The sequence below is a fragment of the Ictalurus furcatus genome, chromosome 5 (assembly GCF_023375685.1).
Source record: "Ictalurus furcatus strain D&B chromosome 5, Billie_1.0, whole genome shotgun sequence".
NCBI classification, from domain to species: domain Eukaryota; kingdom Metazoa; phylum Chordata; class Actinopteri; order Siluriformes; family Ictaluridae; genus Ictalurus; species Ictalurus furcatus.
The window spans coordinates 33,524,327-33,545,226 of record NC_071259.1 but is presented as its reverse complement, the minus strand read 5'-3'; the positions used below and the strand labels follow the sequence as shown (position 1 = coordinate 33,545,226).

At 42.0% G+C, this 20,900-nt stretch overlaps 2 protein-coding genes across 5 annotated transcripts in view; one reads left to right on the top strand and one right to left on the bottom strand.

The window, feature by feature from the left end:
- The window catches only part of jak3 (Janus kinase 3 (a protein tyrosine kinase, leukocyte)), a 30,818-nt gene extending 23,004 nt beyond the window's left edge, over window positions 1-7,814 (top strand). The window contains exons 21-24 of one of the 4 annotated variants that reach the window (XM_053625853.1): window positions 1,338-1,510; window positions 3,224-3,341; window positions 4,542-4,655; window positions 6,173-7,814. In XM_053625853.1, the coding sequence (XP_053481828.1) occupies window positions 1,338-1,510; window positions 3,224-3,341; window positions 4,542-4,655; window positions 6,173-6,292 (525 nt within the window). In that variant the 3' untranslated portion in view covers window positions 6,293-7,814. The other 3 variants (XR_008386025.1, XR_008386026.1, XR_008386027.1) reach the window with 3 other exon arrangements.
- A 9,770-nt stretch (window positions 7,815-17,584) lies between these two features.
- On the bottom strand, window positions 17,585-20,433 carry LOC128607260 (N-acetyllactosaminide beta-1,3-N-acetylglucosaminyltransferase 3-like). Its single transcript, XM_053623933.1, has 3 exons — window positions 19,984-20,433; window positions 19,825-19,865; window positions 17,585-19,046 (listed from the first exon to the last, which is right to left on the bottom strand). The coding sequence occupies exons 1-3, from the start codon at window positions 20,118-20,120 to the stop codon at window positions 17,923-17,925; spliced, it is 1,302 nt and encodes a 433-aa protein (XP_053479908.1). The 5' UTR covers window positions 20,121-20,433; the 3' UTR covers window positions 17,585-17,922.
- Window positions 20,434-20,900: the final 467 nt, after the last annotated feature.

Here is a 20,900-nt window from a genome sequence, read left to right as displayed (position 1 = left end):
CTACACCCTACACCCTAAACCCTAAACCCTTCACCCTACACCCTAAACCCTAAACCCTTCACCCTAAACCCTAAACCCTACACCCTAAACCCTACACCCTACACCCTAAACCCTAAACCCTACACCCTAAACCCTAAACCCTACACCCTAAACCCTAAACCCTACACCCTAAACCCTACACCCTACACCCTAAACCCTAAACCCTACACCCTAAACCCTAAACCCTACACCCTACACCCTAAACCCTAAACCCTTCACCCTAAACCCTAAACCCTACACCCTAAACCCTACACCCTAAACCCTAAACCCTTCACCCTAAACCCTAAACCCTTCACCCTAAACCCTAAACCCTAAACCCTACACCCTACACCCTAAACCCTAAACCCTTCACCCTAAACCCTAAACCCTACACCCTAAACCCTACACCCTACACCCTTCACCCTAAACCCTTCACCCTAAACCCTTAACCCTAAACCCTTCACCCTAAACCCTTCACCCTAAACCCTAAACCCTACACCCTAAACCCTACACCCTAAACCCTAAACCCTTCACCCTAAACCCTAAACCCTACACCCTAAACCCTAAACCCTTCACCCTAAACCCTAAACCCTTCACCCTAAACCCTAAACCCTACACCCTAAACCCTTCACCCTAAACCCTTCACCCTAAACCCTACACCCTAAACCCTACACCCTGAACCCTAAACCCTAAACCCTACACCCTAAACCCTTCACCCTAAACCCTAAACCCTACACCCTAAACCCTACACCCTAAACCCTAAACCCTTCACCCTAAACCCTACACCCTAAACCCTAAACCCTAAACCCTACACCCTAAACCCTAAACCCTAAACCCTACACCCTAAACCCTAAACCCTAAACCCTACACCCTAAACCCTAAACCCTACACCCTAAACCCTTCACCCTAAACCCTACACCCTAAACCCTAAACCCTTCACCCTAAACCCTACACCCTTCACCCTAAACCCTACACCCTAAACCCTACACCCTGAGCTTCACTCACATCTTGACGAAGGGGTCGGAGTAGCCGTTAGAGTCCATCGCTGCGAGGTGAGCACAGCGAATAATCCCAACCACCAAACACATCTTCTCCATGATATAACACAGAGACACCAGGATACGTCCCCGCTGTCACACACACACACACACACACACACACACACACACACACACACACACTCAATATGCTGCAGTTCACTTCACAGATCTGTGGTACAGAAACACACACATACAGATACATTGCGGATACTCATGTTTACTTATTCATACGCAATATTATGTGTGTGTGTGTGTGTGTGTGTGTGTGTGTGTGTGTAGGGAATGGAGTATCTGCAGCACATGCGTTATGTGCATCGTGATCTGGCAGCGAGGAACATCTTGGTGTCGAGTGACACGCTGGTGAAGATCGCAGATTTCGGACTGACTAAGATCGTCCCTCTGGATAAAGAGTATTATCGAGTCACACAGTCTGGAGAGAGTCCCATCTTCTGGTACTGAGCACAGCGACATTTACACTTACTCCTACTCCGACTTTACTGGATTCACAATTCCTGGCCTTAGGATAAATAATATAATATATATCGTCTACAGATTTCATGAAACAGAAATGCCACAGTGTTTAAGGAGACAGTTCTTAAAGAATAATAATTAACGTCTGTAATCAGACCTGGTGACTTGAGTCCAAAAATGACGTCAGTATTGCTGTGAGGAAGGTTCCTGGTATTCAGAGTCTTGTTACTGTTTAAGTGGATCTTCTGAGCTCCATGTTCAGATTAGTAATATCACCCGCGTGTAGTTCACACCTCCGAGGTTGCCAGATTGTTCTGATAGCGTCTAGACCACTGCTTTTAAACACAAACACTTACCTTAAAAAATATTCAGAGATAGAAAATGCAGACTCAAGAGGGAATTCTGATGCAGAAATAAATCCATTCTGTGCACTTTAAAGGGACGGTATGGTTAATTAAGCAACACGGTCATATTTCTGTATATAATAATGACCAAAATATAAAATATTTTCAGACAGTGATGCTGGACTTAACACTTAAATCTCACGTAACCTCTGAACAGCGTCTAACTTTGGAGCTATTTCCGTATTAAACCCTCACTGCACACTGAACTCTGCCCTGAACGCACCCATGAGTGTTTAATAATAAGCGCATTCCCCGGCGGATCATTCTCCAGGCTTAAATTCACACTTCTCTGCGCTCTGTTTTCCAGAGCTCAGAGCAAACCTCTATAAGAAATGGTCCGGATTTCGACCAGTTTAAGAGACACAACGTTACATCATCAGATGTGGGAAAATGGCCTCAGGGGGTTTAACAAGCTGCACTTCCTCTGTAGGCCTCACACACATACACTCTCTCAGATAAAAAAGGGAATTAAACAGAACCTTTTCTCGTCACTGTCATTGTGCTGCCCTCTGGGGGTACATCAGGGTAAAACAGTGCTTCCTAAATTGTAATTATATTACTTTTAAGTCATCTTAGAGGTAAACTTCATTCACGTTACTATGTTAAAGATACGCTCTAAAGGTGTGATTTACTCTACAGAGCACCATCCCAGTGACAAGGTATTTCTCTACTCACACAGCGTACTCTTTAATCAATTCATTAAAATATATATATATATATATATATATATATATATATATATATATATATATATATATATATATATATATATATATAATGTTTTTGTTATATATTATGAAATATAGTGTCTTTTATGACAAATTCTCTTCAGGTCACTGAAAGTTTCATTCATTTATTCATTCAGAGTCCAGGCAGGGGGGAGGGCACAACAACGTTAAGGAAATTAAGTACTGGAAAAACAAGCAAAGAAACATAAACAGAAATAAAAAATAAATTAAAGTATGAGAGGGCACAGCTGAGAATCACAGCTTGAGGAACGTGTGAGACTCTGTGAGAAACGATGCTGAATCACTGAGAGAAGAAGCAGGTGAGGCTAATTACACAGCTTAATGAGAACAGGAAGCTATATGCCCATATAAGGAAAGCGGAGGTCTAAGAGAGAACTTCTCATTAACATTAAATGTGTTCAGTTATTAGGGAAAAGGGTAATGAGTTGAGATGAAGAAATGATGAGTTTAAAAAAGATTATAAAGCTCTAATCACTAATAACACTTTAACAACATTTAACAAGTTTTCTTTTTTTTTTTTTTAAACCTAAATCTGTTTCAGGTACGCGCCAGAATCCTTATCAGAGTATAAATTTTCCCACAAATCAGACGTGTGGAGTTTTGGTGTTCTTCTACACGAGCTGTTCTCCTACTGTGAGTTGAGCAGGAACCCTAAGCGGGTATGTGAGGAAAGCTAATCACGCTTCTTTAAGTTTCCTATGATTTCTGATCACCATGACAACTGTGTTTATCTTTACACGTCTGCCAAATCCTGAACCAGGCGATAGCTTTAAGGATCGTTATTATTGTAGATTTTTTTAATTGAGAATGCCTTGTGACCACCCACAACTTATTAGGTCTCAGGATGCCAGTAGAGGGAGCTTATAGGACTCAGGCTGGCGGGAGGAGGAGCGTATAGGTCTCAGGATGACAGCAGGAGGAGCGTATAGGTCTCAGGCTGGCGGGAGGAGGAGCGTATAGGTCTCAGGCTGGTGGGAGGAGGAGCGTATAGGTATCAGGCTGGCGGGAGGAGGAGTGTATAGGTCTCAGGATGACAGCAGGAGGAGCGTATAGGTCTCAGGCTGGCGGGAGGAGGAGCGTATAGGTCTCAGGATGACAGCAGGAGGAGCGTATAGGTCTCAGGCTGGCGGGAGGAGGAGCGTATAGGTCTCAGGCTGGTGGGAGGAGGAGCGTATAGGTATCAGGCTGGCGGGAGGAGGAGTGTATAGGTCTCAGGATGACAGCAGGAGGAGCGTATAGGTCTCAGGCTGGCGGGAGGAGGAGCGTATAGGTCTCAGGATGACAGCAGGAGGAGCGTATAGGTCTCAGGCTGGCGGGAGGAGGAGCGTATAGGTCTCAGGCTGGTGGGAGGAGGAGCGTATAGGTATCAGGCTGGCGGGAGGAGGAGTGTATAGGTCTCAGGATGACAGCAGGAGGAGCGTATAGGTCTCAGGCTGGCGGGAGGAGGAGCGTATAGGTCTCAGGCTGGCGGGAGGAGGAGCGTATAGGACTCAGGATGACAGCAGGTGGAGTGTATAGGTCTCAGGATGGCGGGAGGAGGAGTTTATGGGCTTCAGGAATTGCTTTTGTTTGATTTGTTCATTGCAAACAGCTGAAAGTCTGTAAATTTTGACAATAAACCTGATTTGCAATGGGGGGTGAATAATTTTGATTGCAACTGTAACTTTATTGTTCATTCTGTTTGTCACAGAGCGGAAATTTGTCTTCGACACTGGTATCATAGATATATCCATAAATACATCACACAGCTTTTCCAGCACAAAACAAAAAAGCTAAACAAACACATTTAAAATGTATAGTCGTATGTCCATGAAAGGAACCCTGTAACACATGTGACTATAACATGTTTTGTTGTGTAGCTGTCACTACATCGGATAGGAGGTGACATCCAAAGCGCAATGATGACTGTTCATCTCTTCAACGTCCTGAAGGAGAACTGGAGGTTGCCAGCACCTGCCTTGTGTCCACCAAAAGTAAAAACACACTTCATTCTGTACCACAGATGAACGAGTACATTCTTCTCTCCAGTCATAAACCCAGTCATATATGGGGCGTGTAATATAACTGCCTGATCATTGTTATGGAATTGAGCAAAAACATCAGAGCAAAATGTTAACTCTTTGATAATCCTCACAACCAGTCTGACCTGTCTGGGTAAATTCCTATCATGCATTTGCGTGAGAGCAATCTGCCAGAAATTAAAAAGGCATGCAGGGATCCGCCTATATGACCTGGTTTCTGATTGGCCAAGAGACCTGTCTCTGCAACAACAGTTAAACTTTATCCTAACCTTAACTTCATCAGACTGTCCAAAAAGAAAAGTATAATGAGTTTTTTTTTTATTAGTCAAACCTATTAGCTAAGAATATGTAAATGCTTATAAAGGTTTTATATCCCTCCCTTTATCACTATTTAGAAATATAACTCAGCTTCAGGGAAGTGCTGTTAATGTTTAACATTACACCACACTGCTGCTGAGTTCTGGATTCTGATTGGTCAGAAGGTGATTAGTTCTCTATAACAGCAGCTCTGACAGTAGCACAGGTTTATATTAAAGCGCTCGTCCTGATACGTTATGGTTTCTATAGTAACGGCTCGTTCACAGGGACGTGTACAGCGGACGCTTCATATAAACAGATTTTGTTAAAAGTGTGCAATCGCTGATACGGTGAAGTTTTCTGTATGGAAGGAGTCTCCAGTGTCAGTGGTAAAGCTATAACTTTAACTTTTCTGACATCAGGACAGAGGTTCCACCGACACGCAACAACATTAAATGTAGCTGTAAACGTATAAAAAACACGATGTGTCGTTCTTCACGAAATAAGAAATGGAAGTTGTTGGTAAATCGCTGTGCTGTAAAAGGAATAAGTTTATTACTGATTTATTAAAGGCTCAGCAGTGAATAGCAGTGTGTTGTTGTGTCCACGTCAGTGATTCAGCGCAGTAGTGTTAGTAAAGGAGACGATTTAAATATTTCCATATAAAGAAGTTGCCAGAGTCACATTAACAACCAACAGCAATCAGACCAGCACGTTATCCTGGGAATGTGTCCAGTTCAGTGTTAGCCAGGTTAGAGGTTAGGTTAGGTCTCCAGAACTAGTTATCTGATTCAGTTAAATATTTTATTGTGTGAATTATTGAATCTGTGTTCAGTAGTAAGCCGATTTGAGATGAGCTGATTTAATTTATTAGCTGATTCCTCGCTGTCCCTGTCACTTGGCATGCACGTGTCATTGACGTGGAGAGCGTGTTAGCGATGGTGTGTTTGTGCATTGCCCTGGTTACAATTGACTTATCACTAATCACAATGTAATTGCTGTTGAAGCCACAATATATTACTTTAAAGTGGTAAAATGTGGAAGAACCAGACTCAGGGTTATGTTCCAGCTCCAGAAATAACAGGAGTTATTGCGACATTCTCTAAACAGAGTGAGCTTCTAAGAACAGGGTCTGATTCTCAGTGACATCGGTGCTCTTACCTGTCATGCAGGTGTACAGCATGATGATGCAATGCTGGGCATTCAACAGCGAGGACAGACCCACCTTCTCCTACCTACAGGACCTGATTGAGAGCAGCCTCCAGGACGAGAGGGAAGGAGCTAAAGGATGAAAAGCGAATCATGAAGAATATAATGAATGTATAAACTACCTGGAATTTTATGAGTCACACGCTTGTTGGTCAGACACAGACTATTACTCACTCGTTACTCCTTTACAAGTGTCGTCTAAGAAAGAAGCACACAAAGGACTTCAAAGGGTTTTATTTTTAAAGCTGTTATGTGTTTCTCACTTCATAACTCTGCTTCTTCTTCTCCTTATTATTATTATTATTATTATTATTATTATTATTAGTAGTAGTAGTAGTAGTAGTAGTAGTAGTATTAACAACCTTCAACTCTTAAATGAAGTAAATCGCTTTAAATATAAACGAAAGCAGAAGGGGAACGGATCTAACAGATAAACATTTCTCTTATTTAAACATTTCTCTGAAATGACCTGGAAACTCAAGGACTGTAAAATAGAAAGTTAATTACAGAAGAATAGGGAACATTTTTGGAAATAATTCAATCATAATCTATATTTTTATTACATGTTACAGCTTTATGTGATAAAAAGCTACACAGTTATTATGTTATTACATCATTATATTACATTATGTTATGTTTTACGTCATATACAGCTGGTGATGCTGGTAAAAGACCATCTGCACTAATGGTCATGAAAATAATCATCTATTATAATCATCTTATGCTTTACTTTTTTGATGGAGTTCTAATGACAAAAACTGTGTACGATTTTTTAAATTATTATTATTATTATTTTTATAATTTTTTATGACTTTTGTGACTTTTCATAATAATATCAGTGCTTTTTTTTTTTTTTTTAGGAAAAAAGGATGGGTTGAATTGAGCAAGTTAGTAATGTCATTTGTATAACGTCTGTTTCTTTGGCATCTGTAATATCTGTCTATACATTCAACAAAAAATAAAATGGATCTTTGTTCTCCTAGTGCCACTTTACCACTGAACCCTGCTCAGGGCCATAGGTATTTGGACAGCGACACAATTCTCCTAATATTGCCTCTGTACACCACCACAGTGGATTTGAAATGAAGCATTCAAGATGTGCCTGACGTGTCGACTTTCGCTTTAATTCGATTTTTTACAAAGTCCCTCCATTTTCACAGACTCAGAAGTATAAATATTAGGATTCCTTTTAATATGTGGATGCAAATCCTTTGCAGTTAATGACTGCTTGAAGTTTGGAGCCCAATGGACATCACCAAACGCTGAGTTTCCTCCTTTGAGATGCTTTGCCAGGTCTTTACTGCAGCCGCCTTCAGCTGCCGCTTGTTCGTGGGTCTTTCTATCTTCAGTAAGTGAAAAGCAGCTCAACTGGGTTCAGACCATCAGACAATTAAGTACATTTAAAATGTTTTGGGTCATTATCCATCTGTACTATGTGCTGTTTTATCAGTTTCACAGCATTTGACTGAATCTGAGCAGAAGGTAAAGCTCTGTATGCTTCAGAATTCATCCTGCTCCTTCTATCAGCAGTCACATCATCAATAAACACCAGTGACCCAGCCATACATGCCCATGCCATAACACCTCCTCCACCATGTTTAATGGATGATGTGGTGTGCTTTGGATCATGAGTCCTTCCTTTCCTTCTCCATACTCTTCTCTTCATTCTTCTCTTCATATCATTCTGGTACAAGTTCATCTTGCATCAGAACTGCTCAGAGTGAATCTGACTATAAAAAGTTATATATATATATATATATATATATATATATATATATATATATATATATATATATATAAATATATACGATCTAGAAAAGCTTACATGATAAAATATAGAAGTATAGATAAAAGCTCAAAAATCTCTGCTGAATTTCTGACAGGAACTTCCTGTTATAGCTCATAGCTTTGTTCCTAGGCAACATCAGGTGCAGATTTTTGCAGAAGTGTTGTTTTATCTGTTCCAAAATCAGATCTTTAATCTCTAAGCTTAGTAAAATATTACACAGTGTTTTTAACGTGTTACTATTAATATAAATGGACCAGGAATAATTCTTAACGCTGCAGTTAATTGCTTATATACGTTTGTGTCCCTGCCCTACGTACGTCACACTTATTCAAAATACCTGATCTGTAACTCCAGATAAATGTCAGCAAAATAGTATTTGCATAATTAAGGGTAGCTTGCTATACAATAGACAAACCGGCTTCTCCTCCCTGCCTTGCAGCGTCACTGACATTAACCTCAGGTGGAAAGTCTAATAGAAAAAAAGTTCCAGCTATGTATCACGGCAAAGGTGTGTGACTACTTGTTGAGGTGTGTGTTATTACTACCTGATGAACTGAAGAGGAGTTTTGATTGAAGTGGAATTCCTACACCCACATGATGATTGTGACGATAGTGATAATTGCTCCTTTTGTATTTTACATGAAAGGGTTTCCAAACACACCCATAATTACTGGATATAATAATAAGGATCATTGTATAATTTTAATCAATTATGAGACGTTCAAATTTGCATTTAAATTCTCACTGAGCGATTAAAAAAAAGAAGAAGCCATGAAGAAACCCAGCCATCTTAGAGGAGCGATTTAACCAGAAATCAAACATTTGTGCTGAAAGTAAATGCAGGGAATGAAATATGTATAATTAAACCCTACATTCCTTAATATTCACTTATTTTCAGTAACACAGATATTATTGGTTCCTCTGTACTCGATCTCTTGGTGAGGTCAAGATGAGATTCAAAACATGTATCCTCACATGGGTTCTCATACCACTGCTATGTGGATGACACTCAACTCATCCTCTCCATCCTCAGACCCTCTTGTTTCTGCTCAGATCTCAGCATGTTGTCTGTGTGCTTCTGCTACTATATTCCCAGTTTTTAGACTGATTCTTAGTCCATGACCTAGTGAATATGTATCAGGATGTATTTAACTGATAGAGATGTCTGTCGATGATCGTTGCTAGCTGATGTAGGCTAGTTAGCAATACAGCCGTAAAACTAGCTTGTGTTCTCCACAACTAGCGATATGTACGTTACGCGTTTTATAATATTGTTGAAAATATATACCGGATGTTATATATTTTGGGGCGCACGGTGGCTTAGTGGTTAGCACATTCGCCTCACACCTCCAGGGTTGGGGGTTGGAGTTCCACTGGGACCATGTGTGTGCGGAGTTTGCATGTTCTCCCCGTGCTGCGGGGGTTTCCTCCGGGTACTCCGGTTTCCTCCCACAGTCCATAGACATGCATGGTAGGCTGATTGGCGTGTCTAAAGTATCCGTAGTGTATGAATGGGTGTGTGAATGTGTATGTGATTGTGCCCTGCGATGGACTGGCACCCTGTCCAGGGTGTATCCTGCCTTGTGCCCGATGCTGCCTGGGATAGGCTCCAGGTTCCCCATGACCCTGAAAAGGAGTAAGCGGTAGAAGATGGATGGATGTATGGATGGATGGATGTTATATATTTTGTAACAGTTTACAGATTTACACAGAGGTTAAACAAGGTGGAAAGCACGAACAAAGCTTAGCAAAGAAACTAGCTAAGCAGTGGAGAATTTATCTTACATTTTGGTGAGGGTAAAGGAATGCCAGATGAGGAGGACAAGATGCCGGTAAGTGGAATAGTGTGGTTTCTGCTGGTGTTGGAGGTTCTGGAGAATGGGGTGGTTGTGCCAGATGACCGGGGAAAGATTCAGGTAAACTTTTAGTATGAACAATTTTCTGTAGTGCTTGTACTATACAGGGTCACGGGAGCCTGGAGCATATCCCAGGGGACTCAGGGCACAGGGCAGAGGACACCCTGACAGAGTGCCAATCTATCACAGGGCACAATCACACACACACACTCCAGAAAATTTGGAAATGTCAATCAGCCTACAACACATGTCTTTGGACTGCGGGAGGAAACCGGATTACCCGGAGGAGACCCCTGAAGCATGAGAAGAACATGCGAACTCTGGGACCCGGGGTTCGAACCACCAACCCTGGAGGTGACCAAACAATCTGCATAACATAAACATTTTGCTTGCTTACTCAGATTGTCTGTTGTTAAAAGCTCTTATACTGTACAAATAAAAATTTAATTGAACATAAGAGAAAATAATCTCTATTTGGACAATAATAACTGATTTTGGAGCTCAGTGTGGTTTTTGTAATATTGCAGCAAATTTCAAACCCCTGCAATAAATAATACATTAGCACAGTGTGTTTGGGTGGATCTGTTTCACCACCTGTTAATACAATCATTACGCAGTAATTTAAGATTTGAATTCCTGCCCTACAAATGTCTGAAAGCTAATCATGTAATTAGCCTCATTAACGAGAGCCGGGCCCTTTTCCACCGTAGAGCTTCACCCCGGCTCAAGAGCGTCAATCTAGCAGCGTGGAATGAGCTGTAATTATCTCTGGACACACAGTTGTTGAAGAGCGGAAGATTAGAGTTGAGTAACTCAGTAAGCACTCCACTGAAGTGTGAACCTCATGTTCTAAATATACACAGCTTCTGTGAATTCACAGGCCAAATTTCGCAAATTAAAACAAATCATATTTAATAATTAAATTTAAAAAACCTAAATGGTAACACAGCATATACGACCCTTTGCTATTTTTTAAATGATTATTAAATGACCTGTCTGTCCACACAGAAATGCATTATTAACATTTTCTTTATTCCCTTTACTCAGAGCCACGCTGTTTTTGGTAGCTTCTAGACTAAATGACCATGTGATAATATCGATTTGCACTATGCTGCGACACGATGAAGAATGCAGGGCTAACATTAACTAGCTAGCTTTCTTTACAGATGTGCACTAAAGGTCAATTCGCATGGGATTAGTTTAACCTGGGGTTATATTTACAGTTTTTATAGAAGGTAAAAGACACTGTAATTTTCACCTGCACTGGAACGCACAGTCCGGAAAAAGTCTGGAAAAAGAAATGACATGACCGGTTCGCACACGATTAAAATCACAGAGAAGCTCGGGTAATTATTACATTACCCCACCTCCCCATATAAAACTAATCCCATCCGAATAGGGCTTAAGCAAGAAGAACAGTTTTAAAAAATGGGTCCGTGGTTCACAAATTCACAGGTCAAAGTTCACCAATCGCAATGAAGCAATTACTACCAGAAACAAATAGAAGTCTTTGACTGTGGGATTTTATTCCCGTGTTGTCTGATTGCTGAATTAATGAAAAAATAAGGAGAAGCAGTAGAGCCAAGAAAGCAAAATTGGGCATCATGCTCAATGAGTACGAGGGGAACTCTCTCTCTCTCTCTCTCTCTCTCTCTCTCTCTCTCTCTCTCTCTCTCTCTCTCCCTCTGTCTCTCTCACTCTCTCACACTCTCATCTGTCAGTCACAGAGACACTAGCCAATCATGTGCATCTGTAAGGTCGTGTATGTGGAAGAGGGCAGATAGCGATTTCCCCTGAGTGTGTTATACCACCCTGAGATGCAGCATGTGCAGCAGTTTGAATTAACATGTTTCTGAGTGAACACGTGTTAACCTTCACCCTCCCTGTGTAGTAGCTTTCGTATGATAGACCTAAATGTTTAAAGTCTATCAGCTCAACAAGAGCTCATCAACTGAGTCAAATTCCTGGTATACGAAGGGTTTTTTCCACCAGTACAGCACAAACCCATTTCCAGTAAAGCATAATTCAGATCATTTGTAAATATTAATGAGAGAAATAAGGAGTATAGCGTTTAAAAGCGTGGTAGCCAGGCTTGTGAGGACATGTGGTAGAACACAGTTGATGAGTTCTCCACTGAACTTCATCGGTGTGTTGTTTCATCAGATTGACATGAGGAACACACTCCGCTCTACACACAGCATTTCAGCAGCTTGGGTTGTTTTTGTTTTTGGAAGGAGGGTAGTGTAAAAGTAGGTTAGTGGGTGTTCTGAATTGTCTTTAGAGTTTTGCATACATGCTTGTCATGAGCAGTGCATTAAATCGGGAATCAGAATGTGGAGCACGATGTGTTTATCTAGGATGCCGTAATGTGTGTAATTAGTGGTTAAGATGTTTCTTGTGCCACTGATGTGAAAAAGTTCACATTCCCAAGATTTCAGATGTATTGTACACTGTATATGCTACAGCACTGTGTTTGACACACCAATGATTTATTAGTTTAGAAGGTGTGTAAAGCAACACCTATCATTACTGAGCAGTAATTACGAGAGGCAGAATTTTTTATTGCGGGATGCATTAACACAGTGTGTAGAATTTAGCATTTAGATTAAATGGGTTTAATGAATTAACGGCTGTTTAATTTGAGCTCACAATAGAAAGAATAATAATAATAATAATAATAATAATAATAATAATAATAATAATAAGTATATTAAACCCCGTACAGCACTAAACGTGTTAGTTGATAGCAGGACGTTGTAACAATCAGAGCAGCTAATAATGCTAAAGTTTTTATTTGATAGATAATTTAAATTATCAGACTATTAATATGTACATCTCAATATTTATACCGGTTCTCAGAACCAGTGATTATTAAAACTGTTACCACCCCAAAGTTGATTATTTTCCTACAACAGCACACTTCTTCAAATCCCACCAGAGATTCTCTAGGGGGTTCAAGTCAGGTGACTGTGATGGCCCTTGTATTGCAGTCTCTGCAACTGCTAACTGAAGAACTCGAGGCCAATGAGGGATTCGTACAAGAATATTGAAATAATTGAACATGACCATGGATATTCCCTAAGGTCACCATATGGGCACAAGGAAAGATTGAATGAATAATTTTGTTGTACAAATGCTTGCTTATTAATTACCATGTATGCTGTTTAAGTATGTTGTATAATCTAAAATGCATTAATCATACAAAGAGGTATGGAACGAGGAAGCAGAAACAGAGAGAGAGGAAAAGAAGAAAAAGAGCTCCATTCCAGTCATGCCCCCTCAAAAGCTACCTGTAGCCTAGCCTGATGTTCCCTCATCCACTCGTGCGCACTACCAACCCCTACCTCCTGGACTTGACCCAAAAGGAAGTCCACCGTAAGTCGTGGCTCCTGCCCGAACCTTAGAAAATATGCAGATTCACCAGTCGCCTGATGAAGGGTGGTATTGTAGCAGAACAGCAGCTGTGGGAGACATAAGGACCAATCAACCTTCTGGGACACAGGTAGGGCACATAGGAGGTTATGCAGAGTCCTATTAAAATGCTCGCTCTGACCATTACCCACTGGATGGTAAGGGGTAGTGCAATACTTTTCAACCTTATACAGGGCACAACGCTGCCGTTCCAGGAAGGACTCAAAGTTATGGCCCTGGTCTGAATGGATAAGACCAGGAATGCTGAACTTATAAAACCATTCCACCACCAAAACTTGGGCCACTGTTTCCAACTGGTGGTCCCATGTATGCACCGCCAAGGTGTACTTGGTGAAGACGTCCATCATAACCAGCACATTCCCCAACCCTGAACAAGTCGGCTCCAATACAGTGAAATCTAGTGCCAATATTTCATTTGGCTGAGAGGCCAGTAGATGGCCCATGAAGCTACTAGGAAAAGGCTGCGTGTCTTTGGCTGCCTGGCACCGGTCACAGTCTCGACACCATTGTGCCACATCAGATGTCAGGCCCGGCCAATAACAATGCTGCCGCACCAACTCAGTGGTGCGTTCAACTCCTTGGTGCCCATGCTTATGGTGTAACTGCATTAAAACTTCTCCATGCAACCAACAGCACCAGCTGAAGTCCCTCTTCGCCCCCATCAGAGCAAAACACCCGGTGATGTAATAGAAATGGCCCAATTGGCATAACAAATTCACAACAGCCTTGGGAAGCTACCGGCGCTCCTCTGCACTAGGAGGCACCCCATGCCTCCAAAACATTAGGGCTTCACCAATAACAGGATCCTCTTCCTGCAAGGACTGCATAGCCACAGCTAGACTGGGCAGCACAGTAACTACTGCTTGAGAAAGCACCCCTGTCTTCCCAGCCTGCCTTACACTGGTGGGGAACACTGTGACAGGCAGTAACTCTTCTAACTCACCCTGGTTTGAAGGACCCTGCCGGTAGAGAGCATCTGCATTACGGTTGCTTCTTCCTGCGCGGTACCTCAGCCCAAAATCAAATACGGCCAATAGTGCAGCCCATCACTGATCCGTGGCCCCGAGCTTGGCAGTAGTCAGGTGGCTGAGGGGCTTGTTATCAGTGAAGACAACACTCCTCTGCCCTAGCAGGTATTCCCTAAACTTCTCAGTCATGGCCCACTTGAGCGGCAAGAATTCCAACTTCATGGAGCTGTAGTTTAACATATTGCGCTCAGTGGGCCTAAGACTATGGCTAGCATAGGCTATAGGCCGCACCTTCCCCCCCGTTCCTGAGATAGAACTGCTCCCAACCCCCAATGACTAGCATCTACCTCCAAGATAAAAGGAAGGGAGAAGTCAGCATTAGTCAATACGGGGGCAGAGGTGAGCCTACTCTTCAACCCTTCAAAACTCACCTGACACTGCTCCGTCAATGCCGCAGCAAAACCTAACTCTGCCTGAGCCCTAGGCTTATGACTGGCAAATTCGGCCACCAGCCGGTACAGAGGGGCCGCCAACTTAGCAAAACCCTATACAAACCGTCGATAGTAACTGGCAAACCCCAAGAATGAGCGGAGTTCTGCCACCCCTGTAGGGCACGGCCATTGCGCCACAGCCTCTATCTTGCTCGGATCTGTAGACACCCTGGTGGCAGAAATGCCATGTCCCAGATAACTTACCTCCTGCTGGAAAAACATACATTTAGCTAGTTTAGCCTTCAAACCCACTTGCTCCAGCCAACTCAAAACCACCTCTAACCGCACGAGATGTTGGGTCACGGAAGAGGAAAACACCACTATGTCATTCAGGTACAAAAGCAAGGACTGACAGTACTGATCCTGAAACTTGCCATCAACCGCTGGATGGTGCTTGGGGCATTGCAGGGCCCAAACGGCATGCGATTCCATTCAAAAAGGCCGAATGTGGACAAGCAAAACTGTAAAGCAAAACAGTAAAGCAAAACAAAACAGCAGCAGCATCACATGCAGCATCTTTGGCTAAGGATTTGTCATGGAGAAGATTTAGATGCTCACCTCCCCACTCTTACCTTAATACAAAGATCGGAGTGTCAAACTAAATGTACCAAGTCCCAATGTGAAAAATGGAGAGGTGTACTTACCATTGGGTTGAACAAACACCAGGTGCAATGTTGTACGATTACTCACAGGTACTGCGGCTCAATATACATATACATATCATTCAGCCACCGGCTAATGTTGCGATCACTGAACGTGATTTCCACTGTAATCTCCGCCGCCAACTTGCCTCAATGCATGCGCCACCAGCTCCGCTCTAAAACCATATATAAACCTATTAGCTTTGAGATATTCACCTGATTACACCGTGAGCCGAGCCTCAACGTACCTGAATGGAAATGGGAACTGAAACGGAAATGCCAGGGAGCTAGGAACTCTGAATCACCAAGACACATATGCGCCTACCAAAATAGGGGTCCGTAAATAATAGGGTAGCTCCCACCTCATTGGTCTGCCGAAGTCATACCCCGAGCAGGGTCAATAGGGTAGTTCAATCACTTATCCTGCCACACATTGATCATACTATTCTCCTTGATAGACTAGAAAATGTTGTTGGCATTAAGGGAACGGTCCTCTCCTGGCTCAGGTCTTATTAGACCGATCGTTATCAGTTCGTAGATGTAAACGGAGGAAAAGTTTGGTGTTCCACAAGGTTCTGTTTGAGGCCCACTGCTTTTTTCTTTATATATGCTACCTCAAGGTAGAATCAGAAGATATGGCCACATCACCCCGATCTTATCAACACTGCATTGGTTCCCAGTAAAATTTCAAATTGATTATAAAATACTACTACTGACCTGTAAATCACTGAATGGTCTTGTGCCACAGTACCTGAGTGAAATTTTGGTCTTTTATGATCCTCCACGCCTACTTAGATCAAAAGGTGCAGGCTGTTTGTTGGTACTTGGAATAGTGAAGGCTACAGCAGGGGGAAGAGCTTTCTCTTACAAAGCCCCACAGTTATGGAACAGTCTTCCAATTACTGTACAGGACTCAGACACAGTCTCAGTGTTTAAATCTAGACTGAAAACATATTTGTTTACTCAAGCCTACCATGAATAGACTTTCTTTTACGCAGAGTACACAGTCTTCATTACAGGATAGTAAGCATACCTAATAATCTCTCCCTCTCTTTACCTCCCTCTCCCACTCCACCTGATGTCCTACCACTGGATGGAGCTTTCATCAACTGGAGGCTACAGTCTGCCACTGCAGATGACTCCAAGCGATGCAGCCTGGAGATTGCTGAGGATGGGGCCGCTTAAAATACCATGAAATGGTTTTGGACCTTAAGTCCACATGGACCTTCTCGCTATGGTTGCCGGGACTACGGTTTCTGCTATGGCCGTAGGACAGCAATTACCACATACAATTTTGCACTCAAGTCTCCTTTAGTAAACAGTGGACTAGTTCAACAAATGGACTTCATATAAAAATCATAATGAACTTTCTTTTACTTTCACACTATCCGTTGTTACCCAGATGAGGACAGGTTCCCTTCTGAGTCTGGTTCCTCTCAAGGTTTCTTCCTCATATCATCTTAGGGAGTTTTTCCTCACCACCGTCGCCACCGGCTCGCTCAATAGGGATAAACTCACACACTTAAAATCTGTATCCTGGGTTTATATGTTTCTGTAAAGCCGCTTTGAGACAATGTCCCTTGTTAAAAGAGCTTTACAAATTAAATTGAATTGAATACCGCTGATCCATCGTGCTGAAAAGTTCCATGGAAACCTTCCGTGTTTAATACATGCCTTAATGTACTCACTGAAACCTCAGTGCCTGTTGCCACCAAGTCTTGCTGCAGATATTTTGCAGTCACGTGAAGGTTTTTTACACCCTGCCTTCTCAGAAGTTTGGTTGCAGCCGTTGACAGCTTCCTTTTTCTTCCCCGTCCATGTATTTCATGTATTTTTTTTTTTTACCCCTAACCAGTTCAGGTGTTTCATGTGTTCCAGCTCAAGCACACCTGGTGCAACTAATGAAGCCCTTGATTAGTTGCATCAACAAACAAAGAAACAAACAAACACGTTGCTCTGTTCCTTCAGCCCAGGTCCTGCAGGCATTACACAGTATTTATTCCACTGTATGCATCTTTTTGAATTGCGTGACAGCTATATTTGATCTGATTTATTCATCGAGACGGATCCAGAATCCAGACAGTCGTTTATCACCTGGCTACAGTGACTTTATTCTCCTTAACTCAAAATACTCAAAATGTTGAATGTGTTGTTTGTTAAATAAGACTAATGCTTCTTTCTGGCAAATAAATAAGTATTTATTTATTATTATAACTCAGATGAAGATCACGTTAGGTTAATAATCCTTTACAAAACTTTTCCCCACAGCTGCAGTAAACGTAAATATTACATAACCTTTAATCGTTCCGTTAAGACGGTATAATAATACAAAGTTATACAGTCCGAGGGGGCAGTTACCCGACAACGTACAGCGAGGAAACAAAAGGAAATCAGGACAAGTGAAATTCTTCATGCTGTATATTACCATTTAAAGATTCCAGCTCTTCATATTATTTCAGTGATGCACAAACCTGAACAACCGGTGCTGCTCAGAAGAAACTCTCTCAGCATATCAAAATGTACAATAAATAAAGTGTTACAGATTAACTTCTTTCTTTGCGCAGTTCAAATCTTTCCGATGTATTTCATTCCACAGAAGGAAAATCTGATGAGGTAAGAATTTGTGGCCGAGGATAATCTCACGGTAATGGCAAGGATCATAAATGTCCAGTTTGTCAGAAGGAATAATGAGGCCGTCGGCCCAGACTCCCTGGTGATCCATGGGTTGGAGTCCGGCTCGTTGCAGACACATGCCCATGTAAACGTCGTCAATGGGCATCAGGGTGATGGACTGGGACATTTGGAGAATGGTCCTGGCAGTGAAGCGGGAGTACAGGTAGCCGCCTCCACTGCAGTATGGAGCATACACTTCGGCTTTCTCGATCAGTTCCGGGATGAAATATTTACTGGTGTTGTCCCGAATAGGTGTGCTGTCCAGGAGCAGCTGGCCGATGTACAGGTGTTTGCTTCCATCGTTATCTCTTTGCCCTTTGAGAAAATCCACCATGTTGTCCGTGTTGGCGAAAATGTCATCATCTCCATTAAAGAGGAAATCTGCAGTGGGACACCAGTTCTGCATCCAGTCCAGGAACAGGACCTGCTTGAGCGTGAGGTTGTAGAAGGAATCCGCAAAGTCCCACTGCAGGATGTCCTGGTACCTTGTGTTCTCCAGCTCCAGGAGTTTGTTTACCCTCTGTTTCTTGAAGCCTGTCCCGGTGGTGCCGGTCAGGAACACGGTGCGGATCCATATCCCGTTCTGTAGTCTCTCTGCCGCCCACGTTTTGCGCAAGACTGCCCGCCGTTCGTAGTTCTCCGGTGAACTTTTGATGGCCAGCAGAAAAAAGGGTTCTCCTGACCCCTTTGGAATGGTGCACTTGTTAGGAACGGTGAGCAACATTGGGAAATACCTGCAGTGGCGGTAATACAGGAAGTCTTGGACAATAATTGGAAACGTAGAAAATTCCTCAATGTTAGCGAATGACACATTTTGTTCGCACGTAGGAGTCATCATCTCCAGAGGCTGGGCCTCACGAACCATCTTCTGTGATGTGATTTTGTCGCATTTTTCTGGCGTGATGATATACAGGATCAGAAGAAAACACAGAGAGTTCATAATGAGCAGAGCCATGGACTCCAGAGCTCGTCTCCTGCCCCAGGTTCCTTAAAACAACACAAGCAACAATTACAAACGTGAATCAATCGAGCTGTTGTTGGAAAAATCAGTCGAGATTCCTGAATACATTAACAATCAGTGTTCAAATTTAACACTGATCACTACAGGGATGTGTGACATTCATTGCTATGCTAAATGCCATGAAATTATCCTAGCCACATTGCTAACATGCTGTGTTGGGCGTTAGCATCTGGCATGTGTTAGATTTAGCTAATATGCTCATGTGCCTTTAGGGGATGTTTATTAAACTTTTATCACTGTATTTTAATTTTAATTGCAGAGGAAAGAATTATAAAGCTTGCTAACGTTATGGTTTATATTATAGCTTGTCTCATCACTCAAACATGATGGGTATTTATTTTTTACGATAAACGCAGAGTCCGTTCATGAGCAGGCGCGTGTTCTGAGTTATGATGTCAAATTAATGCATTAATTAAATGTGGGAAATAAAAGATCATAGATTCCTTGAGACTTTTGTAGGAATCATTTATCAGACTTCTTCATAATGAGAAGCTCCCACATCGGCTCCACATGATAAACAGAAACAGTACCCTGAACTTCAAACTTTTATTGTTTAAAGTGTAAATTTGGATATAACCAACGCTACACCACATTCGTTCTCGTACCACAGGATTATAATGATAAATACTTTATAGCTGATGCAATCCTTTAGAGATGGCAGTGTGAGTATTTAAATAACCTTTTTTGTTTTTAGTCGCAGGAACTTGAAAAAAAGTAAAAAATCAGAAGAATTTGTCTACTTACTGTACAGCCAGCTGACGTTCTCCATGTTCACCTGAGGACACCTGAGAGAGACAGAAAAAAACAATCTTGATCTTCTTCATCTTTACTTGGTAACACGACTACAGAGGAAATGCATAAACGGTTTAAAACAACAACAACAACAACAAAATTGAGATTTACCGGATATTTTCGAAGTGCTTAAACACTGCTGAAAAGTGTGTGCTGAATTGAAGTAGCTGGTCCATTTTGTCGTAGTAAGTCCTGAGAGTGTGTGTGAGTGTGTGTGAGAGAGAGACTGAGCAGTGAGACCAGCTCATAGCAAGCTTTAACTGGTAATCAGTATTTCAAATATTGTAATTGGGTGGGCGTGGCTAGATACAAACAAAAGTTAATTACAATTTAACGACCTGACCTTCCCATCTCTTTATTTCTTAATTCTTTACCAGTTCACTCCCTACTGCACGTCAGTGTGTGTGCGCACGTGTGTGTGTGTGTGTGTTTCTGTGTGTGTGCGCACGTGTGTGTGTGTGTGTGTGTGTTTCTGTGTGTGTGTGTGTGTGTGTGTGTGTGCGTGTGTGTGTGTGTGTGTGCGTGTGTGTGTGTGTGTGTGCGCACGTGTGTGTGTGTGTGTGTGTGTTTCTGTGTGTGTGTGTGTGTGTGTGTGTGTGTGTGTGTGTGTGTGTGTGTGTTTGTTTGAAAGAAAGAGACAATGACGGTAGTTTATGAAAACTGGAAAATGTTGTCTCAAAGTTTTAATGCGGTCAAAGCAAGACAGGTGATTAATATAAACTAATTAATAAACAGTCAATAAAGATAAACAGAAATGAATATGCATGAATGAATAAATAGAAATAAACCACCAGGCTTTAACAAATGTGTTTTTATTTTTCACGCACGATTTTTCATGTTAATCTTAACACGTGATTTTCTCACGCGAATAATCCTTTTTCACATATGATCACAAATGGTTTACATACACACAATCACGTGTGAAACGTGTGCGATTTTTCACACAGTCACCATGACAACCCAACAACTCAACAGGACATTAATGTCAGAGTGTCGGATTAACTTGATTGTCCTGGTTGACCTCGTTA